The sequence below is a fragment of the Chlamydotis macqueenii genome, chromosome 3 (assembly GCF_036417535.1).
Source record: "Chlamydotis macqueenii isolate bChlMac1 chromosome 3, bChlMac1.mat, whole genome shotgun sequence".
NCBI lineage: Eukaryota > Metazoa > Chordata > Aves > Otidiformes > Otididae > Chlamydotis > Chlamydotis macqueenii.
In genome coordinates this window covers 105,881,733-105,905,485 of record NC_141558.1, presented here as the reverse complement: position 1 = coordinate 105,905,485, position 23,753 = coordinate 105,881,733, and the positions used below count along the sequence as shown (strand labels likewise).

At 34.6% G+C, this 23,753-nt stretch overlaps 1 protein-coding gene across 1 annotated transcript in view; it reads right to left on the bottom strand.

Annotated features, from left to right (window-relative positions):
• Nucleotides 1-23,753, bottom strand: part of ADGB (androglobin) — a 125,186-nt gene that overhangs the window by 83,562 nt on the left and 17,871 nt on the right. Inside the window, exons 4-9 of the mRNA XM_086744625.1 lie at nucleotides 14,857-15,007; nucleotides 12,238-12,330; nucleotides 9,970-10,041; nucleotides 8,519-8,707; nucleotides 1,965-2,104; nucleotides 601-687 (exon numbers count right to left, since the gene is read on the bottom strand). Coding sequence (XP_086600751.1) covers nucleotides 601-687; nucleotides 1,965-2,104; nucleotides 8,519-8,707; nucleotides 9,970-10,041; nucleotides 12,238-12,330; nucleotides 14,857-15,007 — 732 coding nt within the window. The remainder of the gene's footprint in view (nucleotides 1-600; nucleotides 688-1,964; nucleotides 2,105-8,518; nucleotides 8,708-9,969; nucleotides 10,042-12,237; nucleotides 12,331-14,856; nucleotides 15,008-23,753) is intronic.

Here is a 23,753-nt window from a genome sequence, read left to right as displayed (position 1 = left end):
TGTATCCCGGTCATTTATTCACAACATAAAAGAATATCAAGCTGGAAAATTAGAATGTATGCTCTTTAAAACCACAAAACGGACTTAAAATACACAGGAAACAAGAAAAATGTTATTATAGGCTGGATATACTTTTTTTTTGTTTGGAAATAAAAGTGCATCAACTGTTCCAATTTAAAAGGTGAAAACACCATACTACTTGAAAATTCATGATGTATACTTTCTATAGTACATTAAGACATAAAGTTATTATTATTACTAGGAGATATTTTATGTCTATATATTAGATGAAACATAGATTTCTTTAACCTTGTTTTCACCATAGTGTTTAATATTAGTTAAAAAATAAATTAATTTTATAAAGAGTAGGTATCAGCTTAACATGATAAATAGCTTTACAAGCAACTGTATAACCTACAAAGAAAAATACAATAAAGTTACATTCCTTGATGGCACATTTCTGAAGTGCCAGAAGTAAAAAAGTACACTTCCCAAAATTCATGCTGAAAGACTTTTAGGGCTCAGCTTTATTCTTCATAATGCCTTATAGAAATAAATGTTAAACAACTAATAGATAAATTGTTTAATAGAAGAACTTACTGGAGAGGAATAACTTCCGGTATCCATCCAGTCAGTGTATGTAGAACAGTAAAGTCCTCCAGTTCTCTTTTTCCAGTTTCCTGTATACTGTAAGAGAAAAGCAGACATTATACAGAACTAGAATATATTCAACTCACAGTAAACTCTGTCGTCTACATTGCTTTCTGTAGGAGCAAGACCATACACAGAACGGCATGCTGAAAAACAAGTTAATTGCAATTTTAGGAGTTTTCCAATCCGCTGCTGACTACTAGCATACAAAGTCAAATTTGCTTTTAAGCCTTTGCATCAGGCCTATTATTTTAGTGTTCCCTCCAGTACAACAGCATAATTTCAACATTGTTAACAAGCATACTATGTATACTTGCCCACGGTAAAGCCTCGTTTTGCAGGGTCCAATACGTGGGTTTGAAATCCCTCACACTAGAAGGGGGATATGAATCTAGAACTTCCATTTCCTGAGCAGCTGCTCTAACTCCCAGGTTACTGTGCAAAAGTTGGCTGTATTTCCAGTGTACCACACTCCACTCTCAAATTTATATTCTCCTCCTGTCTGGAGATCCTGAGAAGACCAAGGCTAAAGATGCCAGCACTTGGTCATGACTAACCCTTGTGCTCTGGAGAAATGTGGTATTTCACACACGTTCCCAAAAAAAGAGTTTCCCAATGGGCAGCTCTAGGCAACTCCCTGGTCTGTGTGGAAGTACTTTAAATCACTCTCCCAACCAACATAACCTAATATGACCAGAACAGAGAAGCGCGATCGTGTGTTTTGAATTATTTTCTGAAGCTTAGTCACTTGAACAGTTTGTATTCATTGCTGATCTCATAGGAATCTGTGGCCATAATTGTCAATCATATGCGCCATGGGGCACTTTCTATTTTCCAGGTCAGTTTTAGGGAAGTGGATCACCATACAGCCCACAGTAGCAGAACCATAGAAAAAGCATCAAAAATAGCTTACAGTACTCTATTTTCAATACTGGTTAAGTCAATACTGGTTAAGGCTAACAATTAAAACTTCATTAAAACCTCTTGGACATTTCAATTTGTGAGAAAACTGCATGTGAAGCTTTTAGGAATAATGGCACGCAGATAAAGCAAACAGGAAGAGCATTGCAGTTTCTTTGCAAAGTTTTTTGTGCATAAATGTACAAGCACATATCTAAAAAGGAAATTGCACCTTCTGTAGCTACAGCAGACCCTGCTTTTCTGATTTACTGTGTCATCTTTCAGGAAAGTCTATATTTGTCACTACAAATTTTTTTTGCAAAGTATATTTTCCATGTATACTAAAACAAATTTTTGCAAATTCCACGTGACCTCACAAAAAAAAAACCCAAAAGTGAGCTGATGGAACATACCTAGTATTTGCCAGCTTAATGATGGCTTTGGACAGCAACATTGGCCAAAGCTCAATTTGACAGGTTGTAGCTGGTAGTAACAAGTTATCCTCTTCATTGAAAGGCATAGTGTCATCCACAATGATCTTTCTCCAGCAACCCTATGATAGAGAGAGAGGGAGGAAAGAAGAAAGAAAATACTGAGTTTGTGGGCTGGAAACAGAAAAATGTATGTAATATAACTTTTAACGCTTTCCCAAGAACTCAATTCTACTGTAATTTGATTTATATTACAGATGGCTTTAAAAGATGTTCTCATATAATATCTAAGAAGTATAGAAACAGTATTTATAGAATTTTATTACTGCTCTGACTTATTTATTTCCAGAGATTAATCTAATTGCAGCTATTTCCAAACATATTTCCTCTCATATGTGTAGTCCATCACGTGCATGCATTCATTGCTATTTCTTCAGCTGCTTGATTAAAAAAAAGGTTTAACTGAGATACCAGTTTTACAAATGTCCCTAAGGTCTTAGTTTGGAAAATACTTGTGATATAAGCAGTCCCCCTTGCTTCCCAAGAACTACTTGGGGATGTTGTCTGCAGTGATTAGCGTCCTGGAAAGCATTAAGACTGTATCTTATAAAATACTACAGGAAGCAACACAAAATAACTGAATGTAACAGACATAGAATAATAAAATGGTTTGGGTTGGAAGGGACCTTTAAAGGCCATCTAGTCCAACCCCCCTGCAAGGAGCAGGGACATCTCCAACCAGATCAGGTTGCTCAGAGCCCCGTCCAACCTGGCCTTGAATGTTTCCAGGGGTGGGGCATCCACCACCTCTCCGGTCAACCTGTTCCAGTGTTCTACAACCCTCAGTGTAAAACATTTTTTCCTAATATCCAATCTAAATCTACCTCCCTCTATTTTAAAACCATTACCCCCCGTCCTGTCACAATAGGCCCTACTGAAGAGTCTCTCCCTGTCTTTCCTCATTTCCAGGATAAGAGACAAGTAAGACAAGATACTGCTGTCACCAATGCTAGATATTTCATTATCAAATTGAGCTAGTATCCCACAAAATAATCTTGGTCTGCCATTCTCCAAAAAATGTCTTTCCTAGCGATTACGACATAACGAGAGGTAAAGGAATTAGTGGGGCAATAGCAAGTGCTTCTCACCTACAAAATGACGAAGAATGACCAAAACACTAAAATGTTCACCATACTTTATCAGAGAGGGCAAAATTACTCCTCCCTGCTGGTAACTAAACTGTGGCTTCAAACCGGAATGCCCATTGATTAACTCTACATGAGTTCTATAGATTTCAGGAGAGAATAAATATAGGCCATATGGCAAAGATACCTAAAAAGCATAAAGGAGGCGTGAATTTTTTTTTTAGGATAGAAAATATTTGCTGACAATTAAAATTATTTTTTTTAACATTTCTCTAGTTTGAAAAGGACCTAGTAAGTGAAATGGTCACATATTCATCTCCTCTTTCAGTAGTTGTTGAAGTTTAACAGAGTAGCGGTAAAAGCTGAAAAGTAAGGAGTGAGGAGCTACTTGGTTTTCTATAGCTCAGGGCATTTTTTAATTTAAAGAAGTAATTCTGTGCATGTAACTCTTAAAAGACAGTAGTATTTTTTTTTGCACATGTAGCACCACTAAAAATTATTTTCTCCTCCTCACCAATTGCTTGCCTTTTATACTTAATAAGTAATAGAATCCATATCGCAATTATTTTGCATGAGTGATAACCTTTTTACAGCATTTCACTACTAACTCTAAAACCAATTTGCTGGTTTAAGGAGATAAGACACCAAGAGAAACAAAGAAAAATATGTGGGGCAGAACATCTATGGATAGAAAAAGAAATACATAGGTGAGAAAAGGGAAAATAAAGAAATAAATTCAATAAACCTCAGGAATGCAAAGTGAAAGCAGGATGTGGGGTAGAACTTAAAAAGTATTGTGCCAATTATGTGAAAAATGAATATCCACAGGTCTGATCTGGTGGATAACATTCCCCCCTCAGGACTCAATACAGCATTTTACTTAAACCAGTTCACTATTCTTCCACTGTTCTTCCTCTCCTTTCTCATTTAATTTTCCACTTTCTCCTGTGAAATCTGTTTCTCCTCTATCTGTGCTGACACTTGTCTTTTCTCATTTGCACATTTTCTTTAATCTTCCACCATTTGACCCTCTTTTTTTTTTCTACCTTGTTTTTCTTTCTGTGAAATACAGCTGTACAACCAGAGGAAAGGAAGTGAAAAACTCAAAACAAAAGTGACAAAGAATCTAAAACACCCTGATAACTCTCATAGATGCTTTAAAATGCAGTCTTCTATCACATAAATACACCACCTCTGTAGTATTAAATTCACACACAGAATAATGTCCTCTGCTGAGGAACCTGGGCAACATCATTTCTGCCTTCTCAAACTCATGCAACTCTTATTCCCTATATGAACATAAATTATTCCATATGTGGAGGCAGTAGTAAGGGATGAGGAAAGTGCAGCACGTAAATCCACTAAGTGCTCCCCATTACAGGAAAGTTAAGAGATTCTTCCAGTTTTAACTGCTTTCCTATTTATTCCTCAGTGCTGGCTAGCTGACATGTATCAATAACAAACTGCATGAAATTTCCTTTTAAAATATCAAATTAGATCTATACTGTACTAGAATTCTATTTTTTTCTCAATACAAATACATGCTGTAGGATTATTTAAGAATAAAATTAATATGCTCAGTTTTATTCCCTCTCAAGAGATACGTATCGAGCTGCAGTGTGCTTAAGTGCAGCCATTCAAAAGCTTTCCCCAGCTTTGTTTGTATTTATGTTCATTCTGAAAGATGGACAAATTTATAAACAATTTAACAGGGTGCTGGAGAAGTAAAATAAATTGCTCCTTACTTTTATTCACAGGAAGCTTTTATACCATAACCACTAAAGTAAAGGTTTCCAGTGTAGAAACAGAATATGAGTGATTTTCCAAGGGTCATGGAAGTGTTGGAGTAATTATTTTGTATTTACAACTGTAGAGATTTCTGAAAGAACTTTGCACTGAGGTCTTTCTAAGTAACGTGCTGCACGCAACTGTGAGGCTCTCTCTGCAGCTCCAAAAAAAAAAAAAAACAAAAAACTTGGCCAAGCTTGCCCATCTAAGGTACTGACCTGCTGCTGTCCCTCTCCAAGGCCATCAATTGCTGCAGATATAATGCAAGTTCCTTTACTCTGAAGTTCTAAAAACGTTGTGAGATGGGAAGTTTGTGCTCTTCTTTTGTAGAGCAACACTAATTATCTCAAATAATTGAAAACTTGAGACTCACCATGAGGACCATTAGGAAAACAAAATCTCTTCACTATTTACCAAATTATACATATATTCTCTTCCTCTACTCTGGCATATTTTTCTGTCTCCTGTTGTTATGCATTTAAGAGTGCTGTCCTTGAGTATTCTGACCTGGAGTCTTACATTCTTTCTTCTAAATCCTTCCATTAACCACATCAGCACCTTTCACAAACACAGACATCACAAAATCTTATTCTTCCCAAATGTAAGAGTTTCATACTTATACTTTTTGTTGCTCTTTCAACTGTCTCCTATTAGCTGAGAACATCTTCTAAAGAGACCTCTATTTTTTATTTTATTTTTTTTACCATGGGTTAAAAACAAAACAACCCCTCCAGGTCGTTTTTTTTCCTGATTCTCCTCTTGCATTTTCTTTAGCCTTTGGTGGTTCCTTTTTGCTGTATAAGCATGTATATATATTAAGAACATATTCTCCCAGAAAGCAAAATAAACATTTTTTTTTCTTTTTTTTTTTTATTACTTAATCACATTTTAAGGATACAAATTAACATTGAATGTACCATTTTGATAATTTTTTTTTCAATATTTAATTGCCTTTTCTTCTAATTGATTATGCCGTATTTTGGATTGAAGTTATCTAAAGTCATATTGTAGCTATTGGACCTTTTTACATTTCACTGAGAAGTGCTCCGCTAGGATCATCTTCTTTTCCATTTGTAACTAACTATATGCAATGCCTTTGGAACCTCTATTAAGCTGGAAGAGACAAAGTTAAACATATGGCAGTCTAAAGTCTAAATGATACTGAAACTTTGGAAAAGAATTCAGGTGTCACCCTTTGGGTTTTGGTCCCATAACGTACATTGTTGCAAAGAGGTCAAAGCTGTAGTCATGGAACTTTCCTTAAAGAAACTAGGAGTTTTAGCCCTTAAGAGCTGAGAAGGGAAGAATATTCAGTTCTTTCACTCTTTGATAAGTGCTCTGACCATCACATTTTATGCAAAAGGAGAAGTGGCAGCCACCTGATAAAAGATATGAGCTCTCTAACTTCTCACGCACTCTCACAGAATAATCTAGTGCTTGGTGTCTACATAGACAGATGTACCCAATATAAAGCCCTAAGTCAGCTGCTTAACCTCCAGGAAAACTGTCAGAAACTGAATGTTTGTTTGACTGATTCTGATAGCTCCTCACTCAATATGTGAGACAACTTAATCACCCTTGGAAAAAAACAAACAAACAAACAAAACAAATTACACCACACCTATCCCTATTGACAGTAATAGATCACTCTACCACGTAAATGTATCTACTTAAATTCTACTGCTGGAGGCAGTTGGTGTGGTGATGCCTAAAGCAGATATCTCAAGCAAGCACTCTGAATTATGTCCATAGCTTACCTAGATCTACTGATAGGAAAATGTTTAATTTAAGCAGCTGAAGCAGCAGCTCTAAATCTACTTTGTTAGAGGTAGTTATGTTTGTTTAATTCACAGTGTGCCAAGGAACAGATATATCACTTTCAGCCTTCCAATGCACAGAAGAAATATTCATTGAATAACTGCTTGTTGGTGTTTTTTTTTCTTAACGTTGTTTATGTTTTTATTATCAGTAACTTGCAATAGTCTGTTTTTAAATATTGTATATCAATACTATTAGCAACTTAAATTTCATTAGTATCTTTGGCTTGCTTAATCAGCTGTCTGCATTGTCTTAGCTGTTCACTTGTATTCAGGAGCACTGATTTTTGCTTTTTTTTTTTTTTAAAGAAAAAAGCTTTTACACATTCTTATGTTTTGTTTCCCTTTTTTAAGTATAAATTTTTCTGTTTCCATTAATTCTATTTTTTTAGAAGTCCAATGGGATGCCTTTGAATTTTTATTAACACTTCCAACTTTATGTTTCCAATTGGCTGTGTCAAAATTATTTTCAAGTGTGGGCAATTAATAGGGTAAATTATACATCTTAGTGTTTTGCGACATATTCTGTTTGCAAAAGACAAATGCAAACAGAATAACTCAAACAACATAAACAACTTCTAACTTTTATGTCATTCTTAATCCTAATATACAAGAGATGTGGGTCACTTGTTTGACTCTACTAAAAATTTGCATCAAACCTCCATATTCTATCATTCACTGCACAGGAACAGAAATGTTTTGCCTATTATCTCAAAACAATTAATACATGCACAAAAAAAAAATCAGCAAATGAAATTAAGACTGAAACAAAAATGGGGTAAAAGTTACTGAGAGAGAATTTAAATCATACAGTTTATAGTGCAGTGCAAACCTCAAAATCAGTCTTCATATTTTTCTCTCTAGCAAAAAATTTTATTAAACATATCTTTTTATTTAGTATAAGTCAACCAATACTGAGGATTCAAATGGTAAAAAGCAATTTCCATTTAGGTAACACACACATATGATGCTTAGTATCATCATAACATTTTGAGACACAGAGTAAAAAAAAAAAAACCCAAATATCAACAAGAAGTATTTTCATAAAATAAAAAGATACAAGAAAGAAACAAAAGAAAGAAAATTTTTGTAAATGTGTCAAATAAAAAACAGTTTACATTGGACTATAAGAGATCATGCGATTTAGAAGTCAAACCCTGTCAAAATAGGTTATCAAGTATCACATGCAACTCAAACTACAAATGGTGAAAATCAATCACTTCTTGAAACAACTTTATTTTAACCACTCACAATATGATACAGAATGAACCAATTATTTTCTGTCAAATGTATTGAAATTGTGCTTTGGGCTAAGGAATGACATTCAAAACTGCTGTCTGACACTAAAAAAAATGTCACGAGTATCAGAAAAGAAAAGTGATTTCCACAGATAGTTTGAACATATGCAACATTAGCAACTGCCATGATTGGATCATCTTTCTACAAAGTAGTAAACAAATGAACTCAGATGTAGTATCTTGCAGCAGTGCTCACGGAAAAACAAACAAACAAACAAACAAACTCCTAACAATCAGCAAAATTCTACACAACATACAAAAAAAAAGAATATTGCCTTTTCAAGTAATAACTGTTTTATCAAGTTCTAAGTTGTATGAAAATCATATGAATTGTAAAAGGCACTTTCATTAAATGCATCAACAATTTGTCAATGCCTCCACTCCTACAAATCCACATTTTCTCAAGAAAAATAAACACTTACCCTAACCATTAAAATTTGCCATGCTATTTGCATAATATTTACATATTGTTGGAGGGAAGTACTCACCATCCAATAAAGTTTCACTACATACTTTCCATAGCTATTGTACAGTGGCATGTGTCCCTTGGTAGCTTTACATAAGGCATAAATATGTTCCCATGGTTTCCAAAAAGGTGTGGATGTTCTATCATTTAAGTCTTTTTCATTACATACCCTCCAGACTGCATGGATTTCACTTATAATCCATCTCATCAGCTGACAACAGAGAAAAAAAGAAAAAAGAAATTTTTCAACTTACATCTTTTAGAAAAACGCAATCAGGTTATCCTATTATGATTAAAGAATCAAAAAAGATCCTGTTTAAATGAAGAAGCAATGTAAAAGCATAGTTATGGTTTCATGCAAAAAAATAATTTCGTTAGTACAAATTTTCTTAAAATCATCATAATATCTATCAACAGTAACACAAAACTTCATGAAACTAAGTAAAGGCACAGTATAAATTAAGCTATTCACCAGTTACCAAAGAAAAATGAGGACAGATTTTAAAATAAATTATGTTACAGGACTCGTGAACTGTTACTTGTTTAATGGCCATTACTAGATATAGCTGCTAAAAATCAGTATTGGCTTTAATACTTGTTATTTGTACTCAGTAAAAAAAATCATAAGTCATTAGATGTATTTAATAATTTTAAAAAATTAAAATAGAAGCTTTAACTAATCATGCTTTAGTGCATGTGTTTTTCTCACATGCAGATTTTGATGTATGCTACAGTTTCACAAGTATTACCAGACTCTTATAGTGATTTATGTAAAAAAGAATGAGAATAAGCTTTTACTACAAGAAACTTGCCCTTAAATTAATTAGTGGTTCTGTGGACAGCAAAATTTACATCATTCGTTTTCTGGTGGCTTCTTCTCATACATTTTCTTTAGTGATGAATTTCAAATTTACATTGAAGCACTGAATGAAGTAGAAATTATGAAATAACACTATACTCAGTAAGGCACTCAGATGCCTTGGTTCTAGCTGCTTTATATTTTCCCCTGATATGTAGAAATTCAGTAAACATTTATTCAACTCTGGAGAGAAGGAAAGGACTGGCTGGGTGACAGAGATTTGTGCATGCATGGAGGCACATTAAGAAAATTACTTCAGGAAAGCTTGTATGAAATATATAAATTCTTTCTGATATAGCTTTTATTTGCTCTTATCTTTAGGGAACAGTATCCTGTAATAATCTTTGTAGTTCATAGACTGCATATTTTCTAAAAAAAAAAGTTGGAAAAAATCTCTGACCATCATTGATTTAATTTTTCAAATTCAAAAAAAAGATAAACACAAATTATACAAATCTAAATGATTTATTGACATTTTATTCCCAGTATTCTTTATCCACTTAAATTTGTCACAACTTATTTCTTCATGGTAGAAATTAGGAGTGAAATCCAAAAAGTTAAAAAGAATTAAATAAAATATTTTTTTAAAGGGACATTAGAGCATTGCTACATACCTCACTACAAAATATATGCTCATTTGCTGAAAAAAGGTCAAATGAGGTTTCATTTTTGACAACCACAGGAACCTAGGAGAAAGTAAATTAATTAAGTCCATAGCTAAATTATCTGGAAAAAAAATAAATGAACAATAATGTTTAACAGTAGTGACAAACAAACATTAGACATTTGGCAAACATTCGTTAGACGTTTGCAAGCTAAAGGCTATCAGTTTGCAAATCTTGTAGCTGCTTTGGCATGCCTTAATAAAAATGTCTTAAAATGTAGACGTTCAGAATTTATAAAAAAAAAAAAAAAAAATCATTGTTTTTACCAGGAGATTTGAAGAGTACCAAATGTAATAATTACATAAATAAACTGAGATTCTCTCAATTTATTCATATTTGCAGTTCTGCATTTAAATCATGATCATAACACTGTCTCATACTTCGAGATTTCCTTTTTCCAACACCAAGATTCAAAAGGATTTGTTTTCCTCATTGTCTGTTAGATAGTGGTATCGTCAGTATGAACACTGACTTTATCAAACCTTTGACTGTATAACATAGTTTTGATAACTATTACTTGTTTATATATTCTGTTTTCTTTTTGTAAGTTTAGAAATAACATACTAGATGGTAGTTTATTGAACTAAATATATCTGTGCATCTCATCACTTATTGGTGATCATTGACTCTTTGCTTACCACACTAAGCTTTCTTTTATAGTTACTAATAGATTAGGTAGCAACATAAATAATATTAATAGCCTTTCATCACTTGACATTTATATTAATCTTTAACAACTTCTAAAATTTCTAATAATCACAGCTTCTTGATTCAAAATACACTGGACCAAAACAAGCATCAAAGTTTTAATCAGGTCTTAAAGAAAAAAAATGCTTTCTTCACAGTGTTCTAAAGATAGTTTTTAAAAGCTATTTTTAATACAGATACACGTTTCCATGGCTTTCTGGGCTGCCAGCTCTCTTGCCCTCATCTTTCAGATATCTCTACTCAGTTTATGCATTTTGGCAGCATTTCTCATCCAATCTTTCGGTCTTGTCAATTACTCTCCTGACCTCCCCCTCTCCTTCCTCTATTAAAAATTAAACTTGGACCTGTTTAGTGTATAATTAATAAAAAATGGAACTGACAAACTGACAAAAGGAAAACTGACAAGCCTGAAAAAGTTGGACGAGTGGTCAAAGGGTTTTAAAACTTCAGCATTTCATCTGAAGAAAAAACACTTTAAAACTTAGATTAGCAACAGCACTGGAGAAAACTAACCTTTGAAATGGTAGTCTGTTTATTTTCTTTGCAATTAATTTTAAAAATAAACTGAATAAGAGATTTGCATGATTTTAAAATGTTATGGTTATCTTCCAGACAAGCACTGTCAAAGATGTGGACACGTTCTGTATGCAGACTGGAGAAATACAATAGTTGAAGTAGGAAAAAGTATTATATTTCTGGTAAAGCTAATTAATGGTTTCAGGTTTTTTACCTTTTAACTTCAGATAACTGCTCAAGGGAAACCTTTGTTGCAAACAAACAGAATTTTTTTTTTGCCATGACACTGATTTTTAAGTAAGAAAACAAGAACACAAAGAAAAACAGGAAGGCATTTCTCTGTCCAAGTGTCTTCTAAATGAATGTGGAGTCAAAAAGAAGAGCAGACTTGGGAGGAGACACCATCGTGATGTTTTGTGCCAGCAGGTGCTGGTCCATGGTGATCCCACTAAGAAAGGCACTCAGAATCCACAAAGTATCATTTAAAGTACTATTATTGGAGCTAACTATAAAGAAAGACATTAGGATAGATAACCTTATGTCCTTTTAGACACTGGACACCCCAAGTTGTGCAGCTTCAAACAGGCTTCTGATCCACATGCAGCATTCTGTGCAGAACCCATCTGTAGAAAGGGTCATCTCATTTTGCTATTATTGAGCTATGACAGAATTTGGGCTAGTACAGGATTTTCTTACAAGAAAACAACTCTTTTCATCATTTCTACTGTAAAACAGAAAGGACGCTCACATAAGAACTTGCTGCTGAGCATAGATAAAGGCAAAGGCTGAGTTTATCCTGCAGCCTCAAGGCCAAGCTGCGTGCGCAGCACAGGTTAACGCTGTATGCATTACGACTCTTCAGTACACAATGGTGTCCTGGACAGGACGACTATGGATGGTCAAGTGAGTTTTATCTGTTGAACTAAATTTCCTTTATTTGTGACACAGCTAGGCAAGTAGCATTTTTTCATTATGACCTTGCTTGTTTCCTACCTTATCTGTTAAAAACTCGTGTGGGCGTTTCCATGAATGCACTTTTAAGGACGCTGGCAACTCTATTTTCCCTTCAGGATCCTCAAAGACATTCTACATAAAATATGCATGAACAGAAGTGGAACATTTTTTTATTAATTACAGTATTATATCTTCCACAAGATTTAAAATAATATATTGTTCACATTATAATTCATCTAAGAAGAAAAATAGCATAAAAACGAACTAATAGTATCTATAACTGAACTAAAAGAGTGCAAAGCCCAAAATGAAGATTCAGCACAAAAACTACTTATATTGTTCTGAGAAGCCTGTCTGGAGAAGTCTGTGTGGTCTGCACTGTCTAAATAGGTCTATATTAAGTGTTTTCTTTCTCTTCCATTTTTCATAAAAGCCTCCCAAAAAAAACTCTTTAAGCTTTTAAGTCAAGCACTCTTCTACCAAGTTGTTTCTAAGTACTTTTTCTAACTCACTGATTTCTAAAGCTTTTCAAACTGAAGACTGAAAGTAAATAACTAAAGCGATATTTAGACAGAAAGAGGGTTTCACACATTTAAAACTGCTATAGAAACCAAAGAGAGCTATAATTATACAGCATCATGAATCAGACCATTAAAGACAGAGGCTCACATAATTTTCAAACCTTCATTTCCAAAGTGATACTTATCCTCTGTTTTAACAGAAGGCATCAGGATACCTGCTTACTTAATAGCTCAAGGTAGGATGAGGAAATGCCTCAGATACTGCTCGTGCTGAGTGAGAAACTAATCGGTTACATGGTTAATGCCTTTTATTTGTGCCTGGAATTTTAAAAGCTTTTAGGCATATTATATATTTCTGTGTTTCACATCCACGATGTACTCTTACCTTCTACAGACCAAATGCGAGAAAAAGTTTATGGGAAGGAAAAACTACAATGCTTACTGATGAAAGAAAGGCAAAAGAAAATACATTACAAAAAGCATAAAAACCAAACACAAAACAAAGACTTCAAAACAGTATTTTCTCTGCATTTTTTTTCTTATTTCTTTCATTGTGTAAGTTCCTTCAACATATCAATCTGCAACAAACTATTTCAAGTATCTGAAGGAAGAAAGAAGTTGGGAGGGAAAAAAAAAAAAAAAGAGAACCTTCTAGGAATACTTATTTTTCTGAAAGCTTAAAGGAATCCTTGCAGCCCGGACCATACAGAATTGAATTAACAGAGTTTATATTCTGCTTTCAGAGACATCCAATCCTGACTACACAGTGTAACAAAGTTTAGCACTTAAACACCAGTTAAACCAGAAAAAGTAACTGAAGTACACTACACAATGTTGAATTCTGGCTATCTGCTTGGATCAAAAGAGGCCACATTAGAAAAATTTTTTACATCTGTAAATTCATCTGCTGTGACCAACATATTTAACAACTCCTTTAAACATGTAAAAAGAGAAAAGTTTTGTATAGTTTGTGGCAGAAGAATTGGATGGTCCAGTAAACACCTCAGGAATACTTGTTATGATTTAAAAAAAAAAAAAAAAAAATTTCAGTTACAATTATGTTTAAATATTCTCTATTATAATAATGTCTGGCAGACTTAACAGATTAGTGCTAGATAGATATTTAGAGTACAGCCCAAGGACACCAAGTGTGGTAATGGAACAGAAGACAGACACAAAGGAAAATTGTCTAAGTTAATGGCAGCAGTCAGTATAGACACTGTAACTTCTCTCAAAAAAGTACTTTTGCCCCGTAGAGGTACAATGTATTTAAGCTTGGGAAAAGATTAAAAAGAATTCTACAAACACATATGCTAAGATACACATAGCACACAAGAATACATACAGAAAAAACCTATGAACAATGCAGAATTTGCATATAAAATATGCACACCAAAGACTCAAATTAAGCAGAGTATTAAATGGATTTTAAATATCATTTAAAAATGCAAAGTTTAAGAACCTCTTTAAGAAATAGTTTTACTACTACTCTGCATAAAAAGCACATACATTCTGTAATGATAACCAGTTTGAAGGAGTAAAAATCCAGATGAGACTTAAAAGTAATTAAAAATTGTGAAAGACTGAGGAATTTTTCTGTATCTGGCAGGTGCTTACTTTCTGCAAAATGATATCCCCTCAAACCATTCTCTGCACACTAGAACTGCAGACAGTGTTTCACATGTCCAGAAATTGAGGTGTACAAAAGAAAAGACTTCAACACCCATTTTTCCAGTAATAAAGATGGATGTATTCAACATTTTGAGTCCACAGAAACTGCAGTGCCCAGAGAAAGGATTGTTCTGCCATACTACAACAGGTCAGCTGTTCCCGCAGCTCCAGCTTTAATTCATGTTACAAAAAAGATTTTGGGGTTGCATCTTTTATACCAGTAATGTGCACACATTAAAGTGCGCACACACACACATTAACAGTTTAAGAAGCAACAAACAAACAATGCACAATACTTTTAGTTTATTATTTTATTTTAGTAGGGAACTATTTAAACTTATTGAAAAGATAGGATTGAAAACTAATATATTCATTAGAAATAAATTATTTTTGTGACAAATACTCTAGTAAATACAGGTACAAAAAAAATGAAGTGGAAATAATATGTATGTGTCACACAACTTACTGAAATGGCACTTTTTCCATTTTTTTCTCTCTCTTTTCCAACTTTTCCAGCATCCCATTTTTCTGCATTGATATCTGCTTCATTCCATTCTGGCCAAATAGGAAATTTCCACTTCCCATTGGAAGCACCTACACGGGAAGACATAGCTGCCCTGGGAAACAAAGAGAGGCATGAACAAAAAATGAACAGTATATTAAGCAAGGGTAGTAGGAACATTTTTATTTCATAAAATATTTTTTTTAAGATGTACTCTAATAAAAATTTTAGTGTTAGTAACGACAATAACTTTTTGTCACTAAGATAGCAAGCCTATAGAAGTGCTACATGGAAGGAAGAAGTGCTACATTATTAGGAAGAAAACAACAAATTATTTAAATGTATTTATATGAGGAATACTAATAAAGTAAATGGGACAGACATAGTAAGGAAAAGGACTCCCACTTCTAGGCACCTGGGAGCTGCCAGGCCAGACAGTTCTGTCTCTGGTTAGCTTCATTCTCAGGGCTTCGTGTGCTACCAGCACTCTCACTACCCTCTTCTTGGGATTCAGAACTCTGGTAAAAAGTTTGCGGAGACTGCAGGGATTTTCACAAGACGAACACACAATGTGTTCATAGCTACCAACTAGCACTAGTAGTACCTGTGCACATCGTTTTTCCAGTGCATATGAAGGGCTGAAAAATTCAATTAGCTAGAATGAGAATACAGCGGCTCCTGACCCCTTAATTATCAAAACTGGAAGCAAAGTATGTGGAGGTCACATCTTTATTATATTCTCCCAAACACACTGGCAATAAACCATAGCCATTGTTCACCCAAAAGAACAAAAAGAAGCAGCTGCAGGGACCTGAGAAACAACCTGGCACCGAAAACCAAGCAAAAGGGGTTAAATCAATCTTATTGCAGAAAAAAAACCATACAGACTTCAACTATTTGGAAAACAAGACTACAGTCAGAATTTCCGCTTTGATACTCAGCAATGTTGTACAGCAGAAATACAGTATTAGAAAGAGAAATTTTTACTACTGGAGACTTAATGATATACTTACAGGATCCTTCTATTTCATTATATACATCAGCTATAAAATGCTAAAGATATTGTAATTTTCTCTTTCCTTAAAACTTTTTTTTTTTTTTTTATTTATATATAAGCAACAGTAGAATTCCTACAAATACGTCAAGGAAATCAGGAATATAAGTGTGTTTTGGGCTACAGTTGAAGAGCTATTTTTACAAACTAGTGCCAAGACATATTTATTTTAAAAATAAAAGCTTAATTTCTTTAGACACTGACATCTTCAGAGGATTTGAAAGGGAAAGTTTCCAATTTTTTTTATTTGAGAACAAGTTTTTATAACTCCTGGCAATATATTGCATAGCGTATCATGTGGATATTTATACTGATATACAAATATTCAGTGATATCATATAAAACCATACTCACATTTTAAGTTTCTGAATTATAGCTTTCTTTTGAGATTTTGATGACTCCACAGAAAAAAAAAAATGAACCCTGATTATGATTTATGGCATCACTCAGATTGCACAAAGCATTTGACGTTTCAGATAAAATGATCACAGTGTCATAATTCACATATACACTTTTTTTAGTGATTGCACACAATATTCATTCATTGTTCCTATATAGGTGCAACATGAATTATGACTACATTCTAAAGACAAACACAGACTACATAATTAGTTGGTCTGGCTAGGGGAAAATGATCCATAGCACGCAACACCTAAAAATACTATTAAGCCCTGTCTCCCAGAAGGTGGAAGCAGGGGCAAGCCACTCAGAGGAACAAAAACATTGCTTAAGCATTGAGCAACGGAATTATAAAAGCAAAAGCTCAGCTGGAGTCAAAACAATCAAAGGACATTAAAAGCAATGAAAAAAGCTTCTATAAGTATACTGAGAGCAAAAGGAAGAGTAAGCAAGGAAAGTGCATGCCCACTGCTTCATGGAGCAGGGAACATAGAAAGGACACAGGAAAAGTAAAGACATTCAGGGGTTTTTTTTTGTGTGCGTGTCTCAGATTTTGTTGGCAATTTTGGCTTTCAGGCCTCCCAGTCCATGAGTCTCCTAACAGGGTCTGTGGGAGTGAAGCATTATCTACAGTAGTGGAAGGCAGCTTGGAGGCACTTAAGCCAACTGAACACAGACAGGCCCACGGGACTAGTTGGGAATGGGAGCAACGGTACTGAGGGAGCTGACTGGAGTCACTCCAAGGCTCTTTTCAGCCATATTCAAAAGACCATGGCAATCGGACAAAGTTTTCGATGATGGGAAAAAGTCAAACATCACACTCATCTTACAAAACCGTAAGAAGGAGGATCAGGGGAACTACAGTGCTTGGAGATACTTTAAACTCAAATGGACAATGACCTCAGCAATCTGATATAAGTTGGCCCTGCTTTGAGCAGAGAGTTGGACTAGATGGCTTCCAGAGGCACCTTTTAAATCAACAGCTTGTGTGATTCCATGATGTTTTGTTCTTAGCAATAATAAGGACAAAGACATGAGCAAAAATAAAGATTTCTCACTGTCTAGACAATAACTACATTCATTCATGCTACCTGTAACTCTTATTGGACAACAGCTGTGAAAATTCAATGCCATCTGTGCCTGCTGCTGTGCAAATAAACAAACAAACAAACTTCTACCACTCTAACTGGAAGGAAAACGTATTCTCTGGAGTGATACCTTTCTTCGCTTTTCCATCTTTGTCATCCCAGTTATCTGTAAATGGCCTCCAGCCTCTCTCTGTTATGTTTGATCTTTCATTAATAGTATCATTTTTTCTCCAGCATTTTCTTGAGGACTCAAATGATGCTTCATTCTATATTCAATAATACTTAAGCAACTGAAAAACGTGAAGTGTTTCTCAGGTTTTTTTTGATTACTAGGAATGTCTATATCAGTTCCAGTTGTTTCTAAGCATCTGCTGTATCTGCAATATTTGCATGCATGAAGAACAATGAAAACCAGAATGCTAGCTGTACCAACAGCTTCAACACTTGTGATATTTTCAAACTTCGTCCCTTTCAACAGTGATTTAAATATGCCTGGCAGCTTCTTACATATAATTATCAGAAAAAAAAAATTACTTTTTCTACTTATTTCTTATTTCAGATGAAATATGAATGACTTATGTAGCAATTTAAATATTCAAGGACTACTAACCTTTTTTTGCATCTTTTTTTCTCCCTCTAAGACTACATTTGCTCTTTTAAATATTTATACAGAAGCATGGAAGTTTCATTCAATAATGGTAATAATAATAATGGTAATAATAATGACAAAGATGTTCTGAAGCCATTCTCAAAGACAATTAAATAATAATTGCAGTAATTGCTGTAAGATTTCTGACTGCTTTGGGAAAATAGTAGAATAATTAAAAAGCATATTTAAAAAAATAAGATATGGGAAGACTTGTCTAGCTTACTATCACACTAAGACAGAAAATTACTGTCCAATACGCTTTGATATAATAGGATACACTCAACACTAACAATGTGGAAGACATGGAAACAGTGCTATCTATGACTGACGTGTCTAAACTAAGTTGGGGAAGCCAACTGAGAAGCTCCCGCTTCTCAAAAATGATGATTCTGTAAGATTTTGGAAAAACTCACAAAGAACTGCAATTTACTTGAACTCCAAATATAAACGAATTTGTGAAAAAAGACAGCTGAGTTTATTAAAATACTGTATTTGAGTAAGGCTATTAAGAAGTTCCTTTATTACAAGAATTGAATAATATAATTCATTGAGAATTCTTTGAAACAAACTAACAGACACAAGGACAATGCAAAGCATTACTGGTATTTTATGTTCAAGCTTCATTGTCCAACAGTATTTTAAAAACCAATTTACTGGCAGACTTCTTTTTAATCCTATGCTAAACCCTAAAGGAGAAAAAGAAAGAATAAATTGCCAAATGAGGGAAACACTATGAAGTTGACACTAATTCACCTTTGACTCCTCTCATCAGTTTCTCCAAGAATACTAGTATAATTGATATAGCACCAAGAGGGGAAACGGAATGGCAGGACAAACACAACAGGAAAAAAAAATGCAGATAGATCATGACCTAAGTTTTTCGGAGACTTCATATTTAATAGAGAGCTTGGAGACAGGCCCACAGGGTACTGGGAGTGTGCTCTCTCAAGTTAAACACAGTCATTTAGTCTGTGGACATTTACACTTTAGCTGCTCATCCACTCTGTAAACAAGATCTTGTCAACGTGGTCAGTGCAGTCTAGGGAGCAAATATTTTCTTCTTAAAGTAGACAGCTTACAGGGAGATTTATCTATGACCATTCCTCACAGAGGGAACCAAGCAACACTGAAGGGAGTCTTCACTCAAGAGTACTACAGAAGTATTGGTATTTAGTTTCACAACAGCGTAGCTGCCTCATCTTCCTTTCCCAGTACTCATGTCATTCTAGACCATCAGACAATAATAATTTTGTGACACATGAAAATAACTGATGTGCTATGCAAGCTATTTAGAATTCAGGAAGACACCATTCTTTCTATTTCATCCTTTCCTCCAGATAAAGATTTAATACTGTTTCCTAACCCTGCCTTGTAAAAGTTAGATGCACCTTTAATCTTATAATTTGGATGCTGTTACTTTCCTTAACAATCAAACAAAATCAAATCCAACAAAAGGGAGGAAAAATAATTAGTTTTCCACTTTTGCTTAGATAAGCAGATCTGAGGATGGAAATGAGACATCTTCTTAGAGTAATTTTGATTGGGCGTATTTGAAACAGACAAAATTGTTTAGTAGTTGTATAATAATGCCAGCACTGCTTCCACATTGACTGGGGCATTATGCAGAAATCTGGTTGGAACCTTGACAGGTAGAAGTACTTCAGCTTTTTCTGTCTCCATGTTTGTACTTTGGAAGTTAGGAAAAAACACCCCCAGGGATTCCACCACATCGATGACTTTTTCAGAGTTTCTGGTGAGTTATTTGTGTATGGATATATACAATCTTTTTTATTCTTTCTGCAATCCTTGTCATTCATTACAATGCAGTTTGCAAAGATGATATTTGCCTCTAAATCCTTTTTCTATTTTCATTAAGGTTTCATTTGTTTATTTCTATTAAACCTACTTAAGTTTCAAAGTTTAAGATCTGCTTTAGATTATCATCCTAAAAAATCAAGACAGAGGTTTTAATGGACTTAGGACACAGTATTGGAATCTCTGCCCAAGACTTGAAAGGCAAAATTAAAAGCTAAGTTGTGACTGATTTAATGAATTGCTACTCAGCAGCTGAGCTGCAGTTACTGTCTATGCATCTGTTCTTAGCTAACTTCAACTGCTGAGTAAAATATGTGTTTGCTTAAAGCACATTTTGGAGAATTAAAAGACTGAGCATCAGTATCCATAACAGCAACTGTTTAAACAAACTAGTCATTTTATTTGCAGTATGATACATTTAGGTGCTACGTTACAATTAGGTATTTATACGCTAGCCTTTCTGTAGGCCCAATGATTGCGAGTTTGGTCTTCATTTGATTCACTCTATTAAGAATTTGTTTACCTCCACAGCAGGGCATTTGTTGCTAAGTAACTGCCAACAGGCCATCACTTCATCCCATCTTAGTGCTCCCTGTAGGTGTTTTAAATGGTCATCAACATTACCCACAGCATGTTCTAAAGATTAAAAAATAAACTGTGAATTTGATCATAACAATACCCCAACACAAGACAAAATTTATTTGATGCTCATAATTTTCACCTGGAGAGTGTTGCCAGTCTTTTCTCTTTCATAAATACTATCTATTCTTTCCACAAAATGTCTGCAACCAGACATTACATTACACAGTAAAGCTTACTTTCATTCAAACCCAAGACACTATCAACACATATCTGAACTCACACTGACTACAGTTCTTGGTATGGCCAATAATTAATGGAAATGATTCAGTAACAGGACATGATATTTAGATAACTAATATCTGGCAGATCAGTGAATGAGGCTCAGAGTTGAAACTTTATCCTTCTTTCTTCCTTCAACTCCTCTGGACGCTCTGAACTCCTCTATATGTACAGAAGTAAGAGCAATCTGAAGGAAGAGATGGGAGAGTGAAATCTCGCATCTCATATTCCCCATTGGATACCAGTGTCAGGTCACAGGGAGATGAGAATTTTGGGCTCTTTTCACTTACCAGGAAGCAGTAAAGAAAAATGTGTTCCTTCCCTTGGATTGTTTGAGCAGTCAGAAGAAACAATTTCTGACCCCATTAAAGGCTTTTAAATTATGAAAAAAGAGGGCAGAGAACAAACAGATGGCTCAACTTCTCCTCCAAAGTGCCCTGTGGGGAAGCTACTTAACTTCAGAACTCCAAGACAAAAGGCCCAGCTGAAGACCTCATTTATGGCAGAAAGTTCTTTTAAACTCTAATCACTGAAATTATTTTTAAAAGTAGCATCTGAATATCTTAGAAACCATGGCAACACTCAAGTTCATAATAATCTGGAAAGGATATGAGAATGTTTGACCAAGTATCAGTAACTGTGGCAAAATGATTTGCTCTTAGTGCCATTCCTCAGAAGAGGAATTACAGAATTAGTCATGATCAGACGATCTAAAAAGCAGCTAAGGCAACACAGTCTTCTCTTTATTATTAGCATAGTCAGCAGCAATTACAAAATAAAACCAAAATATGTATGCATTGTTTACAGTAACTTACCGTTATTCTTATCTCAGATGCTGGAGGCAAAACTTAAAGGACTCTGCAGAAGAAAAATACACTGGTCTAAATGCTCAGAGCTCTCATGTTTGGGGAGAGACTCAAGCCATGGATACAGTTCAGGTACAATGAGCAGAACAAATAATTGTAAAGCATTTAAGTTGCAATGATAGTTGCTGGCAAAGCCTATGACAACAGGTTTTGTTGTCGTTTCACTTTTGCAGACTGGGGTAGGATTTCTTCCTTGAAAAGCAGTGTTCTCTGAGACCTGCAAGATCAAACTGTAGAAAATGAAGTGATTACAGGGTTTGCTTTCCATAATATGGAAGGCAGGAAAAAAAAAAACTACATCCCTTGCCCAAATTGTACACAGTGGTGTTCCCTGGACATTATTTCAAAGAAAAATTGATAGAAAGTAGTGGCCTAGAAGTATTGTGGTTTTAAAAACTTTTTTAGTTTGTTCTTATTTTCAGTCTGATTCCATTTGTTGCCCTACAAGTATTTTCTGAATTTTGGTCTTTATCATTTTAAAATTCCAGCCAAATTTTAGTATCTTTCTTTAGAAGTTTAGATCAGTTCTCATCAACATAATTCAGACTTTGGCTATTTTCATCCATTTATACCAATTATACCTTTTTGCTATATAAAAATTTGAACTGACAAAAGAGTCAGAAATTGAATATAAACAGTAGAATAGAGTACTAGACTGCTGCCATGTGTTAGAGAAAAAAAATGAAGATGCATTAAAAAACTGATGACAAAGAGTGATAATGCAACTGAATATTTCATATAGATCACAACAGATTTGTTTTATCTTATGGGACTAATTCTTAGCAAAGCTAAACAAAAATACTTTATTTCATGTATTTTTTTGACAAATTCATGGGAAATCCAGCTTTGATGTTCATAGTAAGTGCATGCACAGTGTTAGAATTTGACTCTCTTAACCTTCTATTTTTGCATTCTAGGAAGAAAAATAGTTTTTATTGCACAAACTACTATTAGTAAATGCCTCAAAGACAGAGGCAATATCAGGTGAAGTTACAGACTTCAGAAACAATAGAATGGACACCACTGCTTTCAAACGCAGCACAAGTCAAGACCCTGTAGTCTGTGAGAGCAATGCTAGAAAAGCTCAGCTTGCCATTTTCAGTGGCAAGAGCTAGCTGTAGTAAAAATTCTCTGCTCCTGATTCTATGGAGCCAGAGATCTTCTGTTAAGAAGCTTTTAATATGGAATGGAAAAAAAAAATATTTCACATATTTGAAAAACAATCTTGGTAATGGAAGGCATCAGATGGCCTGGAAGTCATTCATTTTCCAGCCTTTCATGTTCTACCACAGTGGAGGTCATTTAGACCTTTAAAAAACATCCTTAAAAATGTTTTTGTTTTTTAGGGGTGGTTTTTTTGGGGTTGTTTTTTTTTTTTCCTTGGTTTTTTTTTTAAATTTACATTTCCAAGAGTGGAACACTGAAGATTAATCCCAAGAGATGTCTGCCAGAGCAGAAACTTTGTAATACTTAGCTCTTAAATGAGCAGTTTTAATCTATAGAAACAAAAATAGCTTACAGAGGAGGGCTTTCTATCCAGTTTTTTTTTTTCCAGGTGGAAATATGATATACCAATACCTAGCTAGAGTCATAGCAAAGGCCTGGAAAGAGGAGTGCCTTTGCTGGTGATTTTCAGGTGCCCATCTCAGCCAAGAGAAGTAATATCTGACTGATTCTTCCAAGGTGGTTGACTCTGGGTTGTGCTCCAGGTAGGATTCTTGTAATCTGGCTCAAATCCTTTATGGTTATCTGGTTTCAAAAGGTGGGGGTGACAGGCCAAGTGAACAGAATATAGAGTACCATAGGCACCAAGGGGTCCCAGCTGCATCTTGGAGTCTTTCAACAAGTCACAGATTTGAGTGCCAATAACACCTACCTCCCATTTGCAGACCAAATTTCTGTTTGATCAATGCACTGTCCTTCCAACCAGCAGCAAATGACTACGGGTTACATAGTTCTCAGCTAATGATAACACTTCAAGATCAGGAGCTGTCATCATGACAAATCAATTAAGACCTCTATTAAAGTACAATCAAGGAAAGCAAATAAAACACTAGCACACATTAGAAGCGGGATATCCAGTACAAGAAGTTAGGACAATGCCACTCCGTAAAATCAATTTTATATCC